General features: G+C 40.1%; 1 protein-coding gene across 1 annotated transcript in view; it reads left to right on the top strand.

Moving 5' to 3' along the window:
- The window catches only part of LOC126458534 (serpin B6-like), a 79,686-nt gene that overhangs the window by 32,971 nt on the left and 22,878 nt on the right, over window positions 1-23,837 (top strand). The window contains exons 2-4 of the mRNA XM_050095640.1: window positions 2,970-3,059; window positions 15,537-15,716; window positions 18,004-18,211. Of these exons, the coding sequence (XP_049951597.1) occupies window positions 2,982-3,059; window positions 15,537-15,716; window positions 18,004-18,211 (466 nt within the window). The 5' untranslated portion in view covers window positions 2,970-2,981. The remainder of the gene's footprint in view (window positions 1-2,969; window positions 3,060-15,536; window positions 15,717-18,003; window positions 18,212-23,837) is intronic.

Here is a 23,837-nt window from a genome sequence, read left to right as displayed (position 1 = left end):
TCACTCTTTATGAACAACTCGGGGTTGGCCAGCGGTTTCATGTCTACAAAGTGTGAGAGGAAATCAGGTTGTAACGAAGGGCGTCATTGGCTTAGTCAGGACTCCGCATTAGTGAACGAAGATTTGCTAATATCGAGGCAGAAAATATTGTGGGATCTCTGCGGTGGGTGTCCAACCGACACATGTTGCTGGATAGCATATAGCTTCTTAGGTACATCGCTGACAAAGCGTCCAGCCATCACTTTCAAACTTAGTCAGAGAAAGTTGTGATTGGGTCACTTGAAATCATTTTGGTTCTCCGTGGGGCTTCAGGCATTCTGAAGTTCCCACGTATGTCCGCTCACTTGAGGCGAGTGTCTGCTCGTGGTAAGTTTGCAAACACACTGTCATGACTCATGAACGGACTTTGTAGATTAGTAGCTTCGATTGTAGAAGTTTGTGGATGCAGTTCACGTCCTCTGTGTAATTATTTCACATCTGCACATTCTCGCGTCCCTCGGCCATCGTAATTTAATTTATTATTTACTACAGAAATTGATTGGTAATGGTGATTGTTGCCGACTTACGTGGTGGGCCTTAATCAAAATGATTTCATTCAATTTTGATTTACAATTAAATGCTTTTGTAAGTTCTCTTTTTTAACAATATTAATCTTCAGTGGAAATTGTTACGCTAATGAACGTTAAGTGTCGCTGAATCTTAAAACATGAGCAAATATGTTGAACAATGGAATAAACTTTTCATATTAATTTCCTCAGCTAGTCAGTTCACTTTAAAGCAAAAAATCTTTAGTTATTGATTATAATTGCGGCCCACACATGCGCGAGACTATTTTTTTCTTACCTCCGTTAACCATTGCATTGTAGTCGGGGTCCTGGCTCTGGCTCTCGGCTGTTTTACTGAAAATAAGAATCCTGAAGCTACGTATTTTCTGCAACGTCGGGCGGCTGTAGAACAAAAATGTATATTATGTTCATAGCGGGCGAGTTTTTCGCTTCCGCTAGTTTTTATAAGTTAATGTCGCCACGTAATGGCGTCGTTGGCTGCATCGGCCGCTGCGATTGTTGCACTGTAAATTACTCGAATGCAGGTTAATTCAAGGAAGTCGGACATGAAATCGGGATCACCTCTTAGAAAATAAAAGTGAACAATAATATTAAATAAATATATTATCTGCTTAATTAGTACAAATATGCTTACATTTGGCAGCTCTCGCAAGATGTCCGTCTTACACGCTATCAAGACAAGAGAAGTGAAGACGACTAAAAAATTAACAAAAGAACGTATCTTGTCTCTTTAGATCATTTTGTTATATTACTTTGCCCTCGAAACTTACACAGAGAAATTATTATAATACGGATACATGAGAAAAATGTATATTATTCCATTTTTAAATGTCTCTTCTTTATAAATACTGTTTTTTAAGCCTTTTCTTATTATTTCATTGGGGACGCTATAACATCATACTTCATCTCCTCGACGACTTCAGCCTTCCACAGATCGACGTGACAGACATGCTGTCCACTCCACTATTTATGATGATATATTGTTCCACGCCTAGAGAAACAGAAAACGGTAGTGATAAATGTTTTCAGTTCCGCTAGATTGTTGTGTGAGCTCTCTTCTTGTCAGCGCCAGTCAGGGTGGCGGTTTTTACTAACAAAGAGGCTAGACAGTATCAACCATTTAACTATTCCTGTCATGAAAACGGGGGACGGGATTTTTGCATAGAGGATAAGTGTTGTGTTAATTTTTAACTTAGTACAGTTAACCGAACGCTGTAATTGTACATATTCTGTTTTTCAATTCCGTTGATTTTTGTAATAAATGTCTTGATAGAAACGTACCATTCTTATCTAACTAGGATTAATCTTTGTCCCTCTGATCCCGAACAGGTCATTTACGAACATTAACCAGTTAGGATCAGTTACATAATTTTTTTTCTTATGTTGTGTGAGGATTGACAACCATATCAGGGTTTGTCAGATTGCCATATATTAAAATCGTGATCCACTCCCAATGTCATAAATTCATAATTTGGATCTTGGAGTCCATCTATGATTGGACACATTAATAAATAACTTTTATGGAGCTTTATTTGTGACTGAAGCATTAGTAGTTTTGGATTCATACGGATTTGTTTGCATATTCGAGCACAAAAAGAAAGCTGGAGAAATCCCACATTTCTTCAACTCGATACGAAATTAAGTAAGAGCGTTCCTTGTAGCTTCCACTGTGTAGTTAGAATTCAAGGGTTTGTTTCAGATACATCTTGAAACGCCAAATTTCCGGGTACATGTGGTATAATTTAGCGTCAGGTGATTTCGATTGAAGTGGAGTTCTATAGCTGTCCATTACTATGTTTCGTAAAATATTTTTGTATCTGATTTTTTGTAGCTTTCTGATGATGGATATATTCCGAAATGCATCATATTATCAATAAAGTCATTCCTTGCCTTTTGTTTGACTTTTACTGTTGCGTCTCAGTCAGCTTGAATGCAGAGCACTTTGTCAAATTTATATTATTTTATGCCTAGTTGGGTAATCAGGGAGGGAAAGTTATAAAACACCTTCAAAGAAAAATGATGGTTAGTCGTTTATTAACTAATTCCATTAAAAATCGTTTATTGAGTGGTGTCATTCCATTATACGCAAAGCTTAAATTTCATTCTCTGGCGTTAAGAGCAGATAGCGTCAAGATAAAGACCGCCTCTCCTCCACTTTCCGCCCAATGATTTGCTATGAAATTTTCTTCCACCACCAGAATTCTAAACTTTTCTCTATGACTGGAGCGCCACCGCACGTGGGTGAGCTAGTGACCTCGGCTACAGAGACTGCAACGGACCTGCAAACGTATAACTTAGCTCCCTGTCTGATGTTTTACTGTGACCTCTTGACATGATAGACACGATAATTTCTCATTCTTCTCTCACAGACTGCAGTTCTTGTAACAATCTTCCTCTGTGCAGATAAACATAAAGATGGCCGATGGAGAAACTAACGTCGCGCTGCAGACGATATCGCAAGCAAACTCCTTATTTACATTCGACCTCTACAAGGTAAGTTTTTGTGACATAAAAAGGTGTTTCGCGACATATCCAAAGTAAAATATTCTGTGTAATTCATGAGGAAATAAATTAATAAAAAGTTGTCATTCTAATTTATCGTTACTGAACATCAACTGATGGAATGTCTCCTCTTTACTTTTCCATGAATTATGTTCCTGTCTCCATGTTCTCTAATATCATCCACTCATCTTCAGTTAGGCTATGCCTTGGTTCTTTCCTTATCTGTCAGCATAAACCATTAACCTGGCTTCAGGCCCTGCCAACACCACTTCACTCCCGTTAGTCGTAATAACGGCTCTCAGTCGTGTCTGTACCTTGACCCACTTGGTTATTTTCTCAAGTAGTTCTCAACAGGCACCGAGTGAGGATGAACAGTGGTTGCCAAATTCGACTCACATATGGTATAAACCCCGTTTTAAATCCCCGTCCGAAACCCCAGATTTAGGTTTGCCGTAATTTCCCCAAATCACTTAAGGTAAATGCCGGAATGGTTCCTTTGGAAGGTCCCGGCCGATTTCCTTCCCATTCTACCTCCATCTGAGCTTGGGCTTCATCTTTAATGACTTAGTAGTCGTCGGGTACAATCTCCCTTCCTCCTCTCTTTCTCAACATGTATTTATCCATTACTATTTGAGTAAACCTCAGTTTGCGAATGCTTTTCACACTAACAGCCCATGTCGAAGTGCCTTACGTCAGAACTGCGAGTACAGTTTTCACATGCATCAGAAACACAGTTTTGAATACGCACTTTAACATGCACTTTAACTTTCACTCTATTCCTTTTATTTTGCTGCCCATCCAACTTTCCTCCGTCAGCACAAAAAAATTCTCCACAATTGTCTCCAGAACACCATCTTTAATTTCCCCCATTTCCTTTTCATTAAATAGGTTATACCTGTTTCTGTTTTTCATATCATTGATTTTCAGCGATATTTTCAAACACGCTGTGTTTAAATCCTCTGCTGATCATTAAAAATTATGTACGAGTGTCAAAATGGGAAATGGTACAGTTTCATGACCAAAATTAGGGTGCTTATTGATAATCAGGGATCTGCATACTGCACTGGGGGAATGTTGAGATTGGTTTTTGAGACTTAAAATCTCCTTGCCAAACTCCGTTCCGGATTTCCAGTCGATAGGAAGTTTAATTGAACCAAATAAAACTATATGGTTCCAGAGACCTTTTCATGTCTCAAACATCTACGATGTTGACTGAAGTGACAAAAGTCATGGGACACCCCTTAATATCGTGTCGGTCTTGCTTTTTTCAGGCGTAATGCAACAACCCTTCATGGCATGGACTCAATAAGTGGTTGGAAGTCCCCTGAAGACATGCCGAGCCATGCTGCCTCTATAGCCGTCTGTAATGGCCAAAACTTGCCGGCGTACACTTTGTGCACGAATTGACATCTCGATTAGGTTCCACAAATGTTCGATGGGATTCATGTCGGGCGATCTGGGTGGCCAAACCATTCGCTCGAATTGTCCAGAACGTTCCTCAAACGATTCGCGAACGATTGTGGAGGAGGAGGAGATTAGTGTTTAACGTCCCGTCGACAACGAGGTCATTAGAGACGGAGCGCAAGCTCGGATGAGGGAGGGATGGGGAAGGAAGTCGGCCGTGCCTTTTCAAAGGAACCATCCCGGCATTTGCCTGAAGCGATTTAGGGAAACCACGGAAAACCTAAACCAGGGTTCGATTCCCGGCGGGGTCAGGGATTTTCTCTGCCTCGTGATGGCTGGGTGTTGTGTGCTGTCCTTAGGTTAGTTAGGTTTAAGTAGTTCTAAGTTCTAGGGGACTTATGACCACAGCAGTTGAGTCCCATAGTGCTCAGAGCCATTTGAACCATTTGAACCCTAAACCAGGATGGCCGGAGACGGGATTGAACCGTCGTCCTCCCGAATGCGAGTCCAGTGTGCTAACCACTGCGCCACCTCGCTCGGTGAACGATTGTGACCCAATGACTTGGCGCGTAGTAAAAAGTCCTTTGTTGTTTCGAAACAGGGAGTCGATGAATGGCTGCAAATGGTCTCCAAGTAATTTAACATAACCATTTCCAGTCAGTGTTCCTTGTAAATACAGCCCACACCATTATGGAGCCTCCACCAGCTAGTTGAGAATTTTCGTCAGTGGCTTCGTGGGATCTGCACCACACTCGAAACCTACCATCAGCTCTCACAAACTGAAATCGGGACTCATCTGGCCAGGGAGCGATTTTCCGGTCATCTAGCCCTGGAGAGGCGCTGCAGTCGATGTTGTGCTGTCAGCAAAGGCACTGACATCGGTGATCTGCTGCCACAGCACATTAACGCCAGATTTTCCCGCTTTGTCCTAACGGATACTTTCGTCGTGCGTTCCGTATTGATCTGAGGTCATTTCAGGCACTGTTGCTTGTCTGTTAGTACTGACAAATCCACGCAAACGCCGCTGCTGTCGGTCGTCACGCGAAGGCCGTCGGCCACTGCATTGTCTGTGGTGAGAGGTCGTGCCTGTAATTTGGTGTTCTCGGCACATCCTTGACACTGTTGATCTTGGAATATTGAATTACCTAACGATTTCCGAAATGGAACGTCCCATGCGTCTAGCTGCAACTACCATTCCGCATTGAAAGTTTATTAATGCCCGTAGTAGGGCCATATTCACATCGGAAGCCTTTTCGAATAAATTACATGAGTATAAATGACAGCTCCTCCAATGTACTGCCTTTTATTTCCTTGTGTACGCGATACTATCGCCATCTGTATATGTGCATATCGCTGTTCACCTCATTGTATACAGGGTGGTCCATTGATCGTGATCGGGCCAAATATCTCACGAAATAAGCGTCAAACGAAAAAACTACAAAGAACTAAACTTGTCTAGCTTGAAGGGGGAAACCAGATGGCGCTATCGTTGGCCGGCTCCACTAGATAGCGCTGCCATAGGTCAAACGGATATCAACTGCGTTTTTTTGAATAGTAACCCCCATTTTTTATTACATATTCGTGTAGTACGTAAAGAAATATGAATGTTTTAGTTGGACCACTTTTTTCGCTTTGTGATAATTGGCGCTGTAATAGTCACAAACATATGGCTCACAATTTTAGATGAACAGTTGGCACAGGTAGGTTTTTTTTAATTAAAATACAGTACGTAGCTACGTTTGAACATTTTATTTCGGTTGTTCCAATGTGATACATGTACCTATGTGAACTTATCATTTCTAAGAACACATGCTGTTAAAGCGTGATTACCTGTAAATACTACATTAATGCAATAAATGCTCAAAAAGACGTCCGTCAACGTCAATGCATTTGGCAATACGTGTAACGACATTCCTCTCAACAGCGAGTGGTTCGCCTTCCATAATGTTCGCATATGCATTGACAATGCGCTGACGCATGTAGTCAGGCGTTGTCGGTGGATCACGATAGCGAATATCCTTCAACTTTCCCCACAGAAAGGTTGGTTGGTTGGTTGGTTGTTTGGGGAAGGAGACCAGACAGCGTGGTCATCGGTCTCATCGGATTAGGGAAGGATGGGGAAGGAAGTCGGCCGTGTCCTTTCAGAGGAACCATCCCGGCATTTGCCTGGTGTGATTTAGGGAAATCACGGAAAACCTAAATCAGGATGGCTGGACCCGGGACTGAACCGTCGTCCTCCCGAATGCGAGTCCAGTGTCTAACCACTGCGCCACCTCGCTCGGTCCCCCAAAGAAATCCGGGGACGTCAGATCCGGTGAACGTGTGGACCATGGTCCATCGACGACCAATCCACCTGTCATGAAAAATGCTATTCAATACCGCTTCTACTGCACGCGAGCTATGTGCCGGACATCCATCATGTTGGAGGTACATCGCCATTCTGTCATGCAGTGAAACATCTTGTAGTAAAATCGGTAGAACATTACGTGGGAAATCAGCATACATTGCACCGTTTAGATTGCCATCGATAGAACGCGTGCAAAAAATCTGTCATCGTCCCGTAAATTCTCTTGCGCCCAGTGACAGAACTGTAGACGACGTTCAAAGTCGTCGCCATGTAATTCCTGCTGCATAGAAATATGCTTCGGTTGCAGTCGATGTTGATGTAGTATTCTCAACACTGACGTTTTTGAGATTCCCGATGCTCGCGCAATTTCTCTGCTACTGATGTGCAGATTAGCCGCGACAGCAGCTAAAACACCTACTTGGGCGTCATCATTTGTTGCAGGTCGTGGATGACGTTTCACATGTGGCTGAACGCTTCCTGTTTCCTTAAATAACGTAACTATCCGGCGAACGGTCCGGACACTTGGATGATGTCGCCCAGGATACCGAGCAGCATACGTAGCACACGCCCGTTGGGCATGTTGATCACAATAGCCATACATCAACACGATATCGACCTTTTCCGCAGTTGGTGAACGGTCCATTTTAACGCGGGTGATGTATCACGAAGCAAATACCGTCCGCACTGGCGGAATGTTACGTGTTACCACGTGCTTATACGTTTGGACTATTACAGCGCAATCTGTCACAAATCGAAAAAAGTAGTCAAACTAAAACATTCATATTTCTGTACGTACTACACGAATATGTAATAAAAATGAGGGTTCCTATTTCAAAAAACGCAGTTGATATCGGTTTGACCTATGGCAACGCCATCTACCGGGCCAACAATAGCGCCATCTGGTTTCCCCCTTCAAGCTAGACGAGTTTCCTTCTTTGTAGTTTTTTCGTTTGATGCCTATTTCGTGAGATATTTGGCTCGGTCGTTATCAGTGGATCACCCTGCATATGCAATGTTAATGGAAACTGGGGCATCATTGTGCAGTACAGTATATTCATGAGCATACTAACATGAACCATGGATCTTGCCGTTGGTGGGGAGGCTTGCGTGCCTCAGCGATACAGGTGGCCGTACCGTAGGTGCAACCACAACGGAGGGGTATCTGTTGAGAGGCCAGAGAAACATGTGGTTCCTGAAGAGGGGCAGCAGCCTTTTCAGTAGTTGCAGGGGCAACAGACTAGATGATCGACTGATCTGGCCTTGTAACATTAACCAAAACGGCCTTGCTGTGCTGGTACTGCGAACGGCTGAAAGCAAGGGGAAACTACAGCCGTAATTTTTCCCGAGGACATGCAGCTTTACTGTATGATTAAATGATGATGGCGTCCTCTTGGGTAAAATATTCCGCAGGTAAAATAGTCCCTCATTCGGATCTCCGGGCGGGGACTACTCAAGAGGACGTCGTTATCAGGAGAAAGAAAACTGGCGTTCTACGGATCGGAGCGTGGAATGTCAGATTCCTTAATCGGGCAGGTAGGTTAGAAAATTTAAAAAGGGAAATGGATAGGTTAAAGTTAGATATAGTGGGAATTAGTGAAGTTTGGTGACAGGAGGAACAAGACTTTTGGTCAGGTGATTACAGGGTTATAAATACAAAATCAAATAGAGGTAATGCAGGAGTAGGTTTAATAATGAACAAAAAAATAGGAGCGCGGGTTAGCTACTACAAATAGCATAGTGAACGCATTATTGTGGCCAAGATAGACACAAAGCCCATGCCTACTACAGTAGTACAAGTTTATATGCCAACTAGTTCTGCAGATGCTGAAGAAATTGATGAAATGTATGACGAGATAAAAGAAATTATTCAGGTAGTGAAAGGAGACGAAAATTTAATTGTCATGGGTGACTGGAATTCGTCAGTAGGAAAAGGGAGAGAAGGAAACATAGTAGGTGAATATGGATTGGGGGGAAGAAATGAAAGACGAAGCCACCTTGTAGAATTTTGCACAGAGCATAACTTAATCATAGCTAACACTTAGGTTCAAGAATCATAAAAGAAGGCTGTATACCTGGAAGAATCATGGAGATGCTAAAAGGTATCAGATAGATTATATAATGGTAAGACAGAGATTTAGAAACCAGGTTTTAAATTGTAAGACATTTCCAGGGGCAGATATGGATTCTGACCACAATCTATTGGTTATGAACTGCAGATTGAAACTGAAGAAACTGCAAAAAGGTGGGAATTTAAGGAGATGGGACATGGATAAACTGAAAGAACCAGAGGTTGTAGAGAGTTTCAGGGAGAGCGTAAGGTAACAATTGACAGGAATGGGGGAAAGAAACACAGTAGAAGAAGAATGGGTAGCTCTGAGGGATGAAGTAGTGAAAGCAGCAGACGATCAAGTAGGTAAAAAGACGAGGGCTAATAGAAATCCTTGGGTAACAGAAGAAATATTGAATTTAATTGATGAAAGGAGAAAATATAAAAATGCAGTAAATGAAGCAGGCAAAAAGGAATACAAACGTCTCAAAAATGAGATCGACAGGAAGTGCAAAATGGCTAAGCAGGGATGGCTAGAGGGCAAATGTAAGGATGTAGAGGCTTGTCTCGCTAGGGGTAAGATAGATACTGCCTACAGGAAAATTAAAGAGACGTTTGGAGAGAAGAGAACCACTTGTACGAATATCAAGAGCTCAGATGGCAACCCAGTTCTAAGCAAAGAAGGGAAGGCAGAAAGGTGGAAGGAGTATATAGAGGGTTTATACAAGGGCGATGTACTTGAGGACAATATTATGGAAAGGGAAGAGGATGTAGATGAAGATGAAATGGGAGATACGATACTGCGTGAAGAGTTTGACAGAGCACTGAAAGACCTGAGTCGAAACAAGGCCCCAGGAGTAGACAACATTCCATTAGAACTACTGACGGCCTTGAGAGAGCCAGTCCTGACAAAAATCTACCATCTGGTGAGTAAGATGTATGAGACAGGTGAAATACCCTCAGACTTCAAGAAGAATACAATAATTCCAATCCCAAAGAAAGCAGGTGTTGACAGATGTGAAAATTACCGAACTATCAGTTTAATAAGTCACAGCTGAAAAATACTAACGCGAAATCTTTACAGACGAATGGAAAAACTGGTAGAAGCAGACCTCGGGGAAGATCAGTTTGGATTCCGTAGAAATGTTGGAACACGTGAGGCAATACTAACCTTACGACTTATCTTAGAAGAAAGATTAAGAAAAGGCAAACCTACGCTTCTAGCATTTCTAGACTTAGAGAAAGCTTTTGACAATGTTGACTGGAATACTCTCTTTCGAATTCTGAAGGTGGCACGGGTGAAATGCAGGGAGGGAAAGGCTATTTACAATTTGTACAGAAACCAGATGGCAGTTATAAGAGTCGAGGGGCATGAAAGGGAAGCAGTGGTTGGGAAGGGAGTGAGACAGGGTTGCAGCCTCTCCCCGATGTTATTCAATCTGTATATTGAGCAAGCAAGAAAGGAAACAAAAGAAAAATTCGGAGTAGGTATTAAAATTCATGGAGAAGAAGTAAAAACTTTGAGGTTCGCCGATGACATTGTAATTCTGTCAGAGACAGCAAATGACTTGGGAGAGCAGTTGAACGGAATGGACAGTGTCTTGAAAGGAGGATATAAGATGAACATCAACAAAAGCAAAACGAGGATAATGGAATGTAATCAAATTAAATCGGGTGATGCTGAGGGAATTAGATTAGGAAATGAGACACTTAAAGTAGTAAAGGAGTTTTGCTATTTAGGGAGTAAAATAACTGATGATGGTCGTAGTAGAGAGGATATAAAGTGTAGACTGGCAATTGCAAGGAAAACGTTTCTGAAGAAGAGAAATTTATTAACAGCGAGTATAGATTTAAGTGTGAGGAAGTCGTTTCTGAAAGTATTTGTATGGAGTGTAGCCATGTATGGAAGTGAAACATGAACGATAACTAGTTTGGACAAGAAGAGAATATAAGGTTTCGAAATGTGGTGCTATAGAAGAATGCTGAAGATTAGATGGGTAGATCAAATAACTAATGAGGAGGTACTGAATGGGATTGGGGTGAAGAGAAGTTTGTGGCACAACTTGACTACAAGAAGGGATCGGTTGGTAGGACATGTTTTGAGGCATCAAGGGATCACAAATTTAGCATTGGAGGGCAGCGTGGAGGGTAAAAATCGTAGAGGGAGACCAAGAGATCAATACACTAAGCAGATTCAGAAGGATGTAGGTTGCAGTAGGTACTGGGAGATGAAGAAGCTTGCACAGGATAGAGTAGCATGGAGAGCTGCATCAAACCAGTCTCAGGACCGAAGACCACAGCAACAACAACAACTAACATATGCTGTATTAGTGACTTTATCAAGGACTGTTACCAGTTTATTGACATTAAATCAAATTTATCTGAAAAGAAGATGAGTTCCCTCTTCCAGTTCATTGATCACTCCGTTCTCTAACTTTTTTCGCGAAATGGAAATGGTTCGTTTGTCGATCAATTTAGCAAGACAACCTTTCTCTATATTTCTTTAAAATCGACTTTTTTCATTTGGTAGGTGATAATTGTTGTGAATATTATGTAAAATACTGAGATGAAGTTACTGCAACTATTTTTTGCTTGCCTATGCACTTCATCAGAACGCCTTATGTCTGAAAATTTTGAGCTTATTCTGTCATGTCCGTATGATGGTTCACCTGAAGCTCTCATATTCTCCTTAATAACTGCCGTTTTGCACACGAGAATTTCATTTCATTCGTTTCTGATAAATCTTAAGGTAGGTGCCTAAGTACTTATTCTTAAACAATTACTCCTCTCGTATACATATGTATTCACTTTGCTTTCCAAGAAGCTGATCGTGTTGCTTGATTTAATTTGTTATGGCCACATATAATTAAATAAATTACTATAATTATACTAAATAAATTATTATAACAATTCTTTCTAGTCTTGTCTATTTTTATACTTCTTCTTTAGAAATTCAAAAATTGAAATACACTGTAAGAAAGAGTATAATTTCTGTACTCATATATATAGTGTAGCTTTTTCATTACTAATTTAATCCGATTCTTATATAGTTTATTTGATTTTTTTCTGTAAGAATATGTTAATGCAGAACACCTGTTTCTACCGAGCAAATTCCATTAAGTATAACCTTTGTGCTTTCTACTATCATACGCTAAAATTTTACCACTATAGGGCCACCGTTTATTTCTCACCCTGATATTTCAGTGAAGTCACACTATTAAGACACTGTAGTGAAATTACGTGTCAGGCATGAGGTTGTGTAGCTCTTCGTGGAGGTATTTACCTAACAGAATGTGGGCATGGACTTGGATAACTTCCATGGAAAATATTCATTTTTGAAGTGTTACTGTTCCGTATGAGACTATCTCATACCCCGAATGTTCATAAAACAAAAACCAAACCGCCTTCGGGCATAAATCACGATTTTATTTCAATGCACGATGCGCTGCGAGCTCCGTGATCTCATCTTCAGGTACTTGATAAGTGTACATCAATTTTTGAATCTAGGCTAACACTCATTCTGTTAAGATTTTTTTTTATTTCACTTATTTATTTATTCCGAGCCACAAGTCGTCTGGCTGATTTGATGTGGCCCGCCACGAATCCTCTCCTGTGTCAACCTCTACATCTAGGAGCAGCACTTCCAACCTTCGGCCTCAATTATTTGCTGGATCCTCACTTATTTGCTGGATGTATTCAAATCTCTGTCTTTCTCTTCAGTTTTTTTTCCACTATACCTCCCTCTAGTGCCATGGAAGCTATTCCTTGATGTCTTAACGTATATCCTATCATCCAGTCCCTTCTTCTTGTCAGTGTTTTCCCTATATTCCTTTCCTCGCCACTTCTCTGGAGAACCTTCTCATTCCTTACCTTATCAGTACACGTACTTTTCTACATTCTTCTATAGCACCACATGTCAAATGCTTCGCTTTTCTTCTTTTCTGGTTTTCCTAGAGTTCATGTTTCACTACCATACAATACTGTGCACCAAACGTACATTCTCAGAAATATCCTCCTCCAATTAATAATACTAATTATAATTAATATTATTAATTATATTAATTAATAATTTAATATTAGTAGACTTCTCTATTTTCCAGTGATAGTCTGCTTTTCATGTCCTGCTGCCTAGATAGCAGAATTTCTTTACTTCATCTACTCTGTGATCACCAATCCTGAAGTTAGGTTTATCACTGTTCTCATTTCTGCTGCTTCGTATTACTTCTGTATTTCTTCGATTTACTCTATCCCTATTATGTACTCATTAAGCTGTTCATTCCATTCAGTAGATCCTGTAACTCTTCTTCACTTTCGATGGGGATAGCAATGTCGTCAGCGAATGTTCATCTTTAACTCCTCACTAATATCCTTTCACCTTTAATTCGACTTTGAATTTTTACTTCTTCCATTGCTTCTTCGATCTACAGATTGACTAGTAGGGGCGAAATACTACATCCCTGTCCTATGCTCTGTGCAATCCGTGCGCTTCGTTCTTCATCTTCCACTCTTATTATTCCCAATTGGATCTTGTACATATTGTATATTACCCGTCTTGCTCTATAGGTTAACACTACTTTTCCCAGAAGATCCAACATCTTGTACCATTTGACACTGTCGAAAGTTTTTTCCAGTTCGACAAATCCTTTGAACGTTTCTTGGTTTTCCTTTAGTTTCGCTTGCATTATCAACCGGAACGACAGAATTCCCTGCCTGGTACCCTTACCTTTCCTAAAGCCAAACTGATCGTCATCGATCACATCCTCAATTCTCTGTTCCACTCTGCTGTATATTATTCCTGTCAGCAACTTGGATACAGGACTGTTCTTCGGAATTGTGTGGATGATGCTTTTCCGAAAGTCAAATTGTATATCGACAGATTCATACATTCTACACATCAACATGAATACTCCTTCTATGCCCTCTTCGCCCAATGATTCTAGAAATTGTGATGGAATGTTATCTATCGTTTCTACCTTATTTTATTGTAAGACTTCCAGAAATGTTTTAATTCTGATTGTAATGCTGGATCCCTTATCTACCCTCTATCGACGTCTGTTTCTTCTTCTATCACGTCATTAGACCTCCCCTCATAGACGTCTTCAATGTACTATTTCCCCCTTTTCGCTTTCTCCTCTGCAATTAACAGTGGCATTCCCATTTACTCTTAATGATACCGCCCTTGCTTTTAGTCTCAGCGAAGGTTGTTTTCTTAAGACTAAATAGGGGTTATGAAAAAGACAAACTGAATACGAGTTATTGTAAAACTAAGACAACATTGATAGCTTACTGTCTCCAACATTGGTTACATGATTTTGAAGTACAGATGAGTTGTCATATTTATGTGCATCTATACACTGTACAGTGTAGTCTGTACTGTAAACATTAAGTAATTTTTCAATATTGTTATAGTTTTGTAATAACTTGTACTCACAGTGTGTCTCTTTGTGATTACGCGTATGTTATCTTAACAGGACGGCTATTGAATTAAATTTGAAAAATGATTTGGACTTATCAAGTACCTGAATATGAGGCCACAGGGCTCGAAATGCATCGTGCACTGAAATACAATCACTATTTGAGACTGAAGGTGGTTTATCTTGCTTAACGAAAGTAATATTATCGCGGAAGAAACACTGACGGCAGTGGATAAAATTAAATCATCCACGTTGTATCTGATTCCCCCATTTCAATATAGTATACACATGAATTTCCTCGCATCTCTGTTCCTCAGTAGAAAACATCTGTCTTGACTTTATTTCTGTTTCGTCGTCGATTTTTTGTCACACTGAAACGTCCCCTTAGAAAAATTATACATGACTGTGCTTAAACTGACACACAATATTTTTTTAGCGCAACGCAATCTGACTTTCAATAATCCCTACAAAAGAATGGCCCTGACTAATATTAACCTATACCTTTCACAAATCACTTACCTCACAAAAATCTTTGTTACTCGAACTACTGCAATATAGCGAGCGCCAATACTACCAGCTAAATAAAAGATTCTAACTACTGAAGTCACTAACTACTGATAGGCTTAGTTAGCAAATGAAAGATTTTGATAAAGAACAAACAATGTATTTACCTTAATAGTCATAATATATATAGCAGTTCATGACATCCATTCTTACAAATGTACTGTTTCTGACGGACACACCTCCAGATTATCCATTCTCAAAAATCGGGCATCTCACTTCCCCACATCCACCACTGCTGGCGGCTCGCCTCCAACTGCGCAACGCTACACGCTGTTAACATCCAGCTGCTCAACACTACAATGGCAGACAACAATGCAAACTAGCCACAGACTGCACGCAGCACAGCGAGTGATTTTCGTACAGAGCGCTACGCGGCGTTACCAATAAGAAAACCTAAACAGCCTACTTACAACACTTCTTGCAAAGCTCACGTCTCACATTTCATTTTGCTTGATTCCGTTCCCGATTCCACTAACGTACCTTCACGTCCCAGAGTTCAGCAATTTATTCGTCATAACTAAATTATTGTAAAGCAACTAGATTTTTAGGTCCTAGTTATTCAATTTTTAGCTAAACTTCGTGATGTAACCTTATGGAGTGTATGGATTTACTAAACGTTTCTGTGATTGTGTTTCAGGAAAATTTTAGAATCCCTGAATAACGCTTTAAAGCAGTTAAATATTCAATTTCAGGATTTAGCAAACGGAACAGATAATGTATTCTTCTCGCCTATCAGTATACAAGTGATCCTAGCACTTGTGTTTCTGGGTGCTCATGGAGATACAGCCAAGCAGATAGCGAGGGGTCTGCGTCTACCTGAAGACAGAAATGTGACAGAGGATGGATCCAGCGCTATAATGACGCACCTACAGGTAAATATCGTTATCACATCCTCTGAAGTTATATTTTTGACGAAAATGGGAGGCTATGGCAACAATGTCTCTTTGAACTTCTCTCACTAGAGACTCGCTATCTATTTTTAAAATGTCGCTAAACACAGGTATCCATTACATTTTATCGATGTAGGAATGGATCCATGAACATTGACGGTGAATTTAATAACCTTCAGTAGCACACAAGATCTAGGTTCTTTTGCCACTAGATACAGACCCGCCGCATTTCACGGGCTTTGGTTGATCATACAAAGTGATTGCTTCTGCGGAAGTGATAAGGTGGCTATAGTAGTTACTTAACGGCGTAGCTGTACTCAATCGTTGTGCAAATTGTACCGCAGCCAGGTGGTGCTGGGGGTGACAGATGATGGTAATATACAAACAAAAAAGTGTTTATAGCTTATAAGGCGATATTTGCTACTCTTGTGTGCAAGAAATTGAAGACATCGTCTTTGCTATTTCTGACGTTTCAAAGTGTTCTTTACGAAAAGTATACAGTCCCTCCTGTGGGCATTACCATTAGAGGATTGTTACCCTCTAACATACTGTTTTTGTTTTTCCATCGAAATCCAGTGAAATCACCCGCAGAAAATACATTCTGAATGTTTCAGAACCGCCAAATTAGTCACTTATTAAGTAGCTGAACAATTCATTTAACAAAGTCAGATTCTGTACCGAACCAGTATTTTAAAAGCTATAATACCACAAAAAGGATGCAATATTCTGGAAAATATATACCAAGGCTCTTAGACTTTGAAATTGAGATAGCTTTAAAGGAAACAATGGTTCACTTATTACCGGTTGCCACAAAGTCAGTCCGAAACAGTAAAAAGCGCCTGTACTCTTTTAAACGGTACTGACTCTTCATTCGATAAAAGGTGAAGTTTTCGTTTGAATACGACTTGCTTAAACAGATAAAATAATTTCGCTTGTGCAAGTTAAAGAAAACACTGCATATGGTTGCCTATGAGTGGTACAAATTTTGGCAACAGATAGAGGGAAAAGTGAACGAAAATAATATTCCACTGACATTAGACAGTGGTATAATTACATTAGAGAGAAAGCAATAAAAGAGATGATGGATAATATTTTCCAATGAATTATTAAGTGGTTCTCAGAAAATGGATTCTCTCTAAATTTTTATAAAACGTCAATTCAGTTCTTTAGAACAAACAGAGTCATAGCAACAATTGATTTAGCACTTCAACAGGAGTCATTAAATAGGGTAGATAGCTCCAAATTTTTGGGGGTACATACTGATGAAAACTTGAACTGGAACAAGTACATTACTGAACTTCTAAAACAATTATGTCCAGCTACTGTTGCTCTTCTTGCAATTGATAATCTTGTCAACAAACATATCAACCTCCTGACATATTTTGCATATTTCCACTCAGTAATGTACGGAATAATTTTCTGAGGAACTCACAACTTAGAAAGTATTGATTACACAAAAGCCAGCAGGAAGAATAAAATGTGATGTTCACCCACGGGCGTCATGTAGGTACCTCTTCAAGGAGCTGGACACTTTAACTGCGCCGCCACAATGCACATACTCGCTACTGAAATTCGAAATAAATAATGCTTCACAGATGGTAAAATTACCTTTATTACTCATTATTAAGGCTATCAGTAATCCAGAAAGGAGTTCAATACGCAGTAAAAAAAATTGTCGTTTGCACAATAAGGTAAAATATCTGACTGGTAGCGAAGCACGTTATAAATCTAATTTAAAACCGTTTCTCCTGGGTAATTTATATCCATTCATGAATTTTTACTTCAAATCTGGTAGTCCGTAATGAAAAAAAGAAAAGCAAACAAATTTTGGGTATAGTTGCACGAGTAGGACAAAAAAGTAGTAATGTGTTCATTATTGTTAACAGTAATCGTGCACACATATCCTGTAAATTGACTTGTTCCACGTCATTTCGATAAAATAAACGTTTTGTGGAACATGTAACTAACTAATTAACTAATTAATTATCATGCCCTGTGGAAGTAAACAACGTGACACATTATCTTCAAACTTCGATTTTATTCTATTTAAGCTTATTTCCTTTACATCAGGCTTGTCACGACGAAAACACTGTCATACGATGTAAAGAAAAATGTAATGCTTCGTCTCGACTCTTATTAAGCAAAAATAAAAATTATGGCTAATACCATTTCATTATCACCACTACATCACTCGCGCCCTGAGAAATGAATCTAAAATTATATTTAGTACTTCAGCTTTTAACAAGTGTTTCTTTTTTTTATATTTCAGGAAAACAACGACGTGCTGCTTAGCATAGCTAACAGAATATTTATTAAAAATGGTTTTGACGTTAAGGATGAATTCAACAATTCCGCTGTCAAACTCAAGGCTGGAGCAGAAGTAGTGGATTTTTCACAAGAAGAACAAGCACGGAAAATAATTAATGACTGGGTAGAAAATAAGACAAATCAGAAGATAAAAAAATTAATCCCTCCTGGTAAGTAATTTTTCTCATCCACTTTCAGTGTTCCTTAGCTTCGTTCTACATCTACATCTACATCCACCTGACGGTGTGTGGCGGAGTACCTTGAGTACTCCCTTCTATTCCAGTCTCGTATTGTTCGTAGAAGGAAAGACATTACAAGTTCAAACAAAGGGGAGAACAAAAAATTTAAAATTCTTAGTTGAGGTAGTGTTGAATGAAAATTAGAACAACCACAGAATTGATATATAGGTGCTGGACAAATCTTAAGTCTTAATAACTTATGAATTTAACAAAACCAAACAGGTAAAAAGATTACTTTTGTATTTTAAGGAATAATAAGGTAGCAGTGGGCCTCAAACCGGTTTAGAACAACAGTGCAATTGGAACGTCCCTGCAATAAGCAGTTGATCTGCTGCATTATTGTTGATCTTTTGATATTACGATCACCAACTGTATTCCCGTTTATTTGGAGGAGATGTGCACGGATTTCTCCACGGGTACGGGCAGCTTTCAAGAACGCCCCACATACGCGAAGGGAAGAAATAATAACAATAAAAAAATAAAGAAAACTTTCCCTGTTATATACATTTGTTAACATCTCACTTCTTTCCTTTCCTCCTTTCTTAGTTTAGGTAGAACTGCTGGGACAGGCGTAGTTAGAGGCCGGCGCCTGAAGTTGTTCAGAGGGTTTGTTTTTAGGGTCAGAGTGGTGGTAACTTCTTTATGGGTTCCTGTATAACCAGGAAAGCGAGGAAGGTAAAAAGTGTTAAGCGATTAGTTTCAAAGCGCGAGGTCAATGGATCGAATTTTCCTGCCTACATTTCTTCGTTTTTCTTCCCATGTAATTATTATGACTGTGTCCTCTGGGGAGGTGGAGCTGATGCTAACCATGGTTGCCACTATGACGCCACAAACAAACATATTTCCCAGTCTTGAGCCAGTAGGCTACGTAGTAAGGATATGACCCAGTAAGTTGGCTGACTGCGAAATCGTTTTTCACGTGGTTAAACACTCCATCAATAACTATTCCTCAGGTTAAAAATAACTCGGCAACAGTCCAAATGACTAATTGTCGGTAAATTCATATTTTAGCTCTAACCTTCTTAGATTTTTCCGTTGTATTTTATGTGCGAACGGGTGTACTTGAATACGTGTGTGTGTGTGTGTGTGTGTGTGTGTGCGTGTGTGTGTGTGTGTGTGTGAGGAGGGGGGCAGTATGTTTCTGTTCTACATACACTTTTACACTTTCCTTCTGACACAGTTTGGCTGTGTAACATGACTAAATTAGCAATTAACAACCCCTCAATCAAACTTACTCCATCAGCACTGCAGTAATCCACACTATCAGTAACGGCTCTTTCACTGTCTGCATCCTGTATGACATGACTCCTAAACATATGAAATATAGTAATACACCCGGTTCATAGTTTTCATCTTATATTTGTAATACATACAACATGTCAGCAGATAGTAGTGTTCCCACCTCCACATAATGTAATTTATAGGTGTTTTGCTGGACTTTACCACGCGAAACGAGCCTTAATGATTTGGCCTAGAATCCTACTCCATGACAAACGGATCCTGCTTATAAGTTCGACAGTACTACGTAATATCTATGTCATCTTTGTTAACAATCTCCTACCATTTGCTTATATGTGTAAAATTAAAAAAAAAAAAAAACTATAGGCTGACAGAATTCCCGCCAGTCGACGTAACTTCAGAATGGCGGTAGTGTCACATATGCTTCTTATAGTCTAAAGAGCCAAGATGATAGCACTTGTGGAAGCATCATCTTGCATACATACCTTCTAAATATGGTTGTATTCGCAATCCAGTTGTAAACTGGAGCCCAGTTACGCTATTTTGTGTACTACGTCGTGGATACCCCAAGGCCACGGGTAGGGTGCAGCAGCAACGACAAGCAACTTTCATGTGCTTTTTGTATGTACACACTAGAACGCATACTAACGGAGGAAATGTAGTGGCATACGTTTATCAAAGTATCAGCTCCGATGTCTTTAAAGCGCAAACAGTTCATTCCGCCAGGCAGCTGTACAGAAGAATACAAGTAACAAACGAGCTAATTCCGACCAAGTTTTAATGTTGGAAGGTACCACTTTTCTTTTCAAATATAACTAAGGCATAATTTCGACAAAGAACTATGAGCAATCTAGACTTCGGTACAAACACATACACATTAGTATAATAAGATCAGCCATATTGTGCAAGACGTAATACTTTCCATTTCATCTATCTACGCCTAGGGTACTGCTGTGCGGTATGGTAACCTTGCCAGATACGTATTAAGAGAAGTACACAACCGATTTACACCCTCCATCCCCTCCTAACTCACGCTTATGCATTCTCTGTAGTAACTGTCCCCACGTACATTATTTTATCCTATCACAAGAACTGTACAAATTTGTTTAACCAACTCTCACGTTAAATAACTAAAATTACAGACTGGCAAACAATATTTTGCATTAGATCCTCCCCCTCCTGTCAAACGCTACTTACACTATCCAATAACTGCTTTACGAACCATGGTGAGCATTAGAACACTCACTTTTAATACTGACCAGTTCCACTTTGCAACAGGAGTGAATTTGCCTATTTAAAAATTAGTAGTAATGTACAATGATAAATGTTACACATTAAGTCATATGACAACGACAATATGACAACGACAGGCACTCACAAGGCTGCCAGATACCGCTATCGGGCAGCTCTGTCGATTCAGCGGCGGCGGCGCTAGCCTACCACACAGTAAAGATGTGATAAGAACGGCATTCGTACTGACCCCAGCTTTAGCCGTATCTCCAACACTATATCATTATCCTACACAATCAGTCAATTTATGTCGAAAGCAGGCAGTGTGTTTCCCACCACTGCCACTGCCAGACAGAATAACTGAAAAAATGGTAAAAATTATGATCAGTGGAAACCCGCCAACTGCAGATTACTTAGAACAGTCAGACGTCAGTAGAGGAGATGGGAGACATGTTACTGCGAGAAGAATTTGACAGATCAGTGAAAGACCTATGTCGAAACAAGGCTCCGAGAGTAGACAACATTCAGTCAGACACACTGGTAACCTTGGGAGAGCCAGTCACGACAAAACTCTTCCATCTGGTGTGCAAGATATATGAGACAGGCGAAATACCCTCAGACCTTAAGAAAGATGTCGTACTTCTAATTCCAAAGAAAGTAGGTGCTGACAAGTGTGAATATTACCAAAATATCAGTTTAATAAGTCAAAGTAGGATACGGTGTAGGTATTAAAATCCATGGAGAAGAAATAAAAACTTTGAGGTTCGCCGATGACATTGTAATTCTGTCAAAGACAGCAAAGGACCTGGAAGAGCAGTTGAACGGAATGGACAATGTCTTGAAAGGAGGATATAAGATGAACATCAACAAAAGCAAAACGAGGATAATGGAATGTAGTCGAATTAAGTCGGGTGATGCTGAGGGAATTAGATTAGGAAATGAGACACTTAAAGTAGTAAAGGAGTTTTGCTATTTAGGGAGTAAAATAACTGATGATGGTCGAAGTAGAGAGGATATAAAATGTAGACTGACAATGGCAAGGAAAGCGTTTCTGAAGAAGAGAAATTTGTTAACATCGAGTGTAGATTTAAGTGTCAGGAAGTCGTTTCTGAAAGTATTTGTATGGAGTGCAGCCATGGATGGATATGAAACATGGACGATAAATAGTTTGGACAAAAAGAGAATAGAAGCTTTCGAAATCTGGTGCTACACAAGAATGCTGAAGATTAGATGGGTAGATCACATAACTAATGAGGAGGTATTGGATAGAACTGGAGAGAAGAGAAATTTGTGGCACAACTTGACTAGAAGAAAGGATCGGTTGGTAGGGCATATTCTGAGGCATCAAGGGATCACCAATTTAGTATTGGAGGGCAGCGTGGAGGGTAAAAATCGTAGAGGGAGACCAAGGAATGAGTACACTTAACAGATTCAGAAGGATGTAGGTTGCAGTAGGTCCTGGGCGATGATGAAGCTTGCACAGGATAGACTAGCATGGAGAGCTGCATCAAACCAGTCTCTGGACTGAAGACCACAACAACAACAACAACAAGTCAAGGTTGAAAATACTGGCACAGGTTCTCTACCGAAGAACGGAAAAACTCGTAGAGGAAGAACTCGGGCAAAATCAATTTGGATTCCAGAGAAATGTAGGAGCACACGGGGCAATATTGACCTACGACTTCTGTTTGAAGATAGTTTGAGGAAAGGTAAAGGTACGATGGCAGTTATAAGACTCGAGGGGACTGAAAGGGAAGCAGTGGTTGAGAAGAGAGTGAGACAGGGTTGTAGCCTATCCACGATGTTATTCAGTGTGTACACTGAAAAAGCAGTAAAAGAATTAAAGACCAGGGAAAAGATCTTTGACGTTCGCCGATGACATTGTAATTTGGCAGTGAGAGCAAAGGGCTTGGAAGAGCAATTGAACGGAATGGACAGTGTCTTGAAAGGAGGATATAAGATGAACATCAACAAAAGCAAAACGAGGATAATGGAATGTAGTCGAATTAAGTCGAGTGATGCTGGGGGAATTAGATTACGAAACGAGACAGATGAGTTTAGCTGTTTGGGCAGTAAAATAACTGATGATGGCCGAAGGAGAGAGGATATAAAATGTAGATTGGCAAAGGAAAGAAAAGCGTTTGTGAAGAAGAGAAATTTGTTGGCATCGAATATAGATTTAAGTGCTAGAAAGTCATTTTTCAGAGTGTTTGTGAGGAGTGTAGCAATGTATGGAAGTGAAACATGGGAAACAAACAGTCTAGATAAGAAGAGAATAGAAATTTTGGAATGTGGAGCTACAGAAGAATGCTGATGGTTAAATGGGGAGATAACACAACTAAAGAAGAGGTGCTGAACAGAACAGAGCAAAAAAGAAATTTCTGGTACAATATGACTGGAACGAGGGATCGGTTGAGAGCACACTTTCTGAGACATCAAGGGATCATCTAATTAGTATTGTAGGGAAGAGTGGGGGTATAAATCGTAGAGGGAGACCAATAGATGAATACAGTAAGCAGATTCAGAATGATGTTGGATGCAAGAGTTACTCTGAGATGAAGAGGCTTGCACGGAATTGAGTAGCGTCGAGAGCTGCATCAAACGAGTCATTACAAAAGACCACATCAAGAAGAAGAAGCTGTTTAAAAGGAAGTAATCAGATGTGTCTGTACTGGACTTTCTGAGGCACAAGTTGTGGAAGTAATGTCACCCGACGTTCGCGTCATCAAATTAACGTGAAGGACAAAATGTGTCACCCAGAACGGCGTATAACTCGTTATAAAATGCAGGCCAGTGTCCTGACGTTGGACTCTTCAGTCCTTCTGCAGCAATTTTGACATGTATAGCACGCACTGTGAAGTAACTCCATACGTTCCAGCAGTGACACAATGTTTCCAGTGTTTACGTTACAGGCAATGTCGCAATATCGTTGCTGTCTATGTGGCGATCAACACTCTAAGGAACAGTGTCCCAAAGCTAGTATCACTTATATACGTTACGGTTATGGGAACTAAGTCACGTTCAAATGGTGTTGTTCAGTGATATTTTGGGCTGAAAGCTGTGAATTTAATGCTTAGCTGGACAGAAG

The sequence above is a fragment of the Schistocerca serialis genome, chromosome 2, assembly GCF_023864345.2.
Source record: "Schistocerca serialis cubense isolate TAMUIC-IGC-003099 chromosome 2, iqSchSeri2.2, whole genome shotgun sequence".
In the NCBI taxonomy this organism is placed as follows: Eukaryota; Metazoa; Arthropoda; class Insecta; order Orthoptera; family Acrididae; genus Schistocerca; species Schistocerca serialis.
This window is presented reverse-complemented; position numbering and strand designations above follow the sequence as displayed.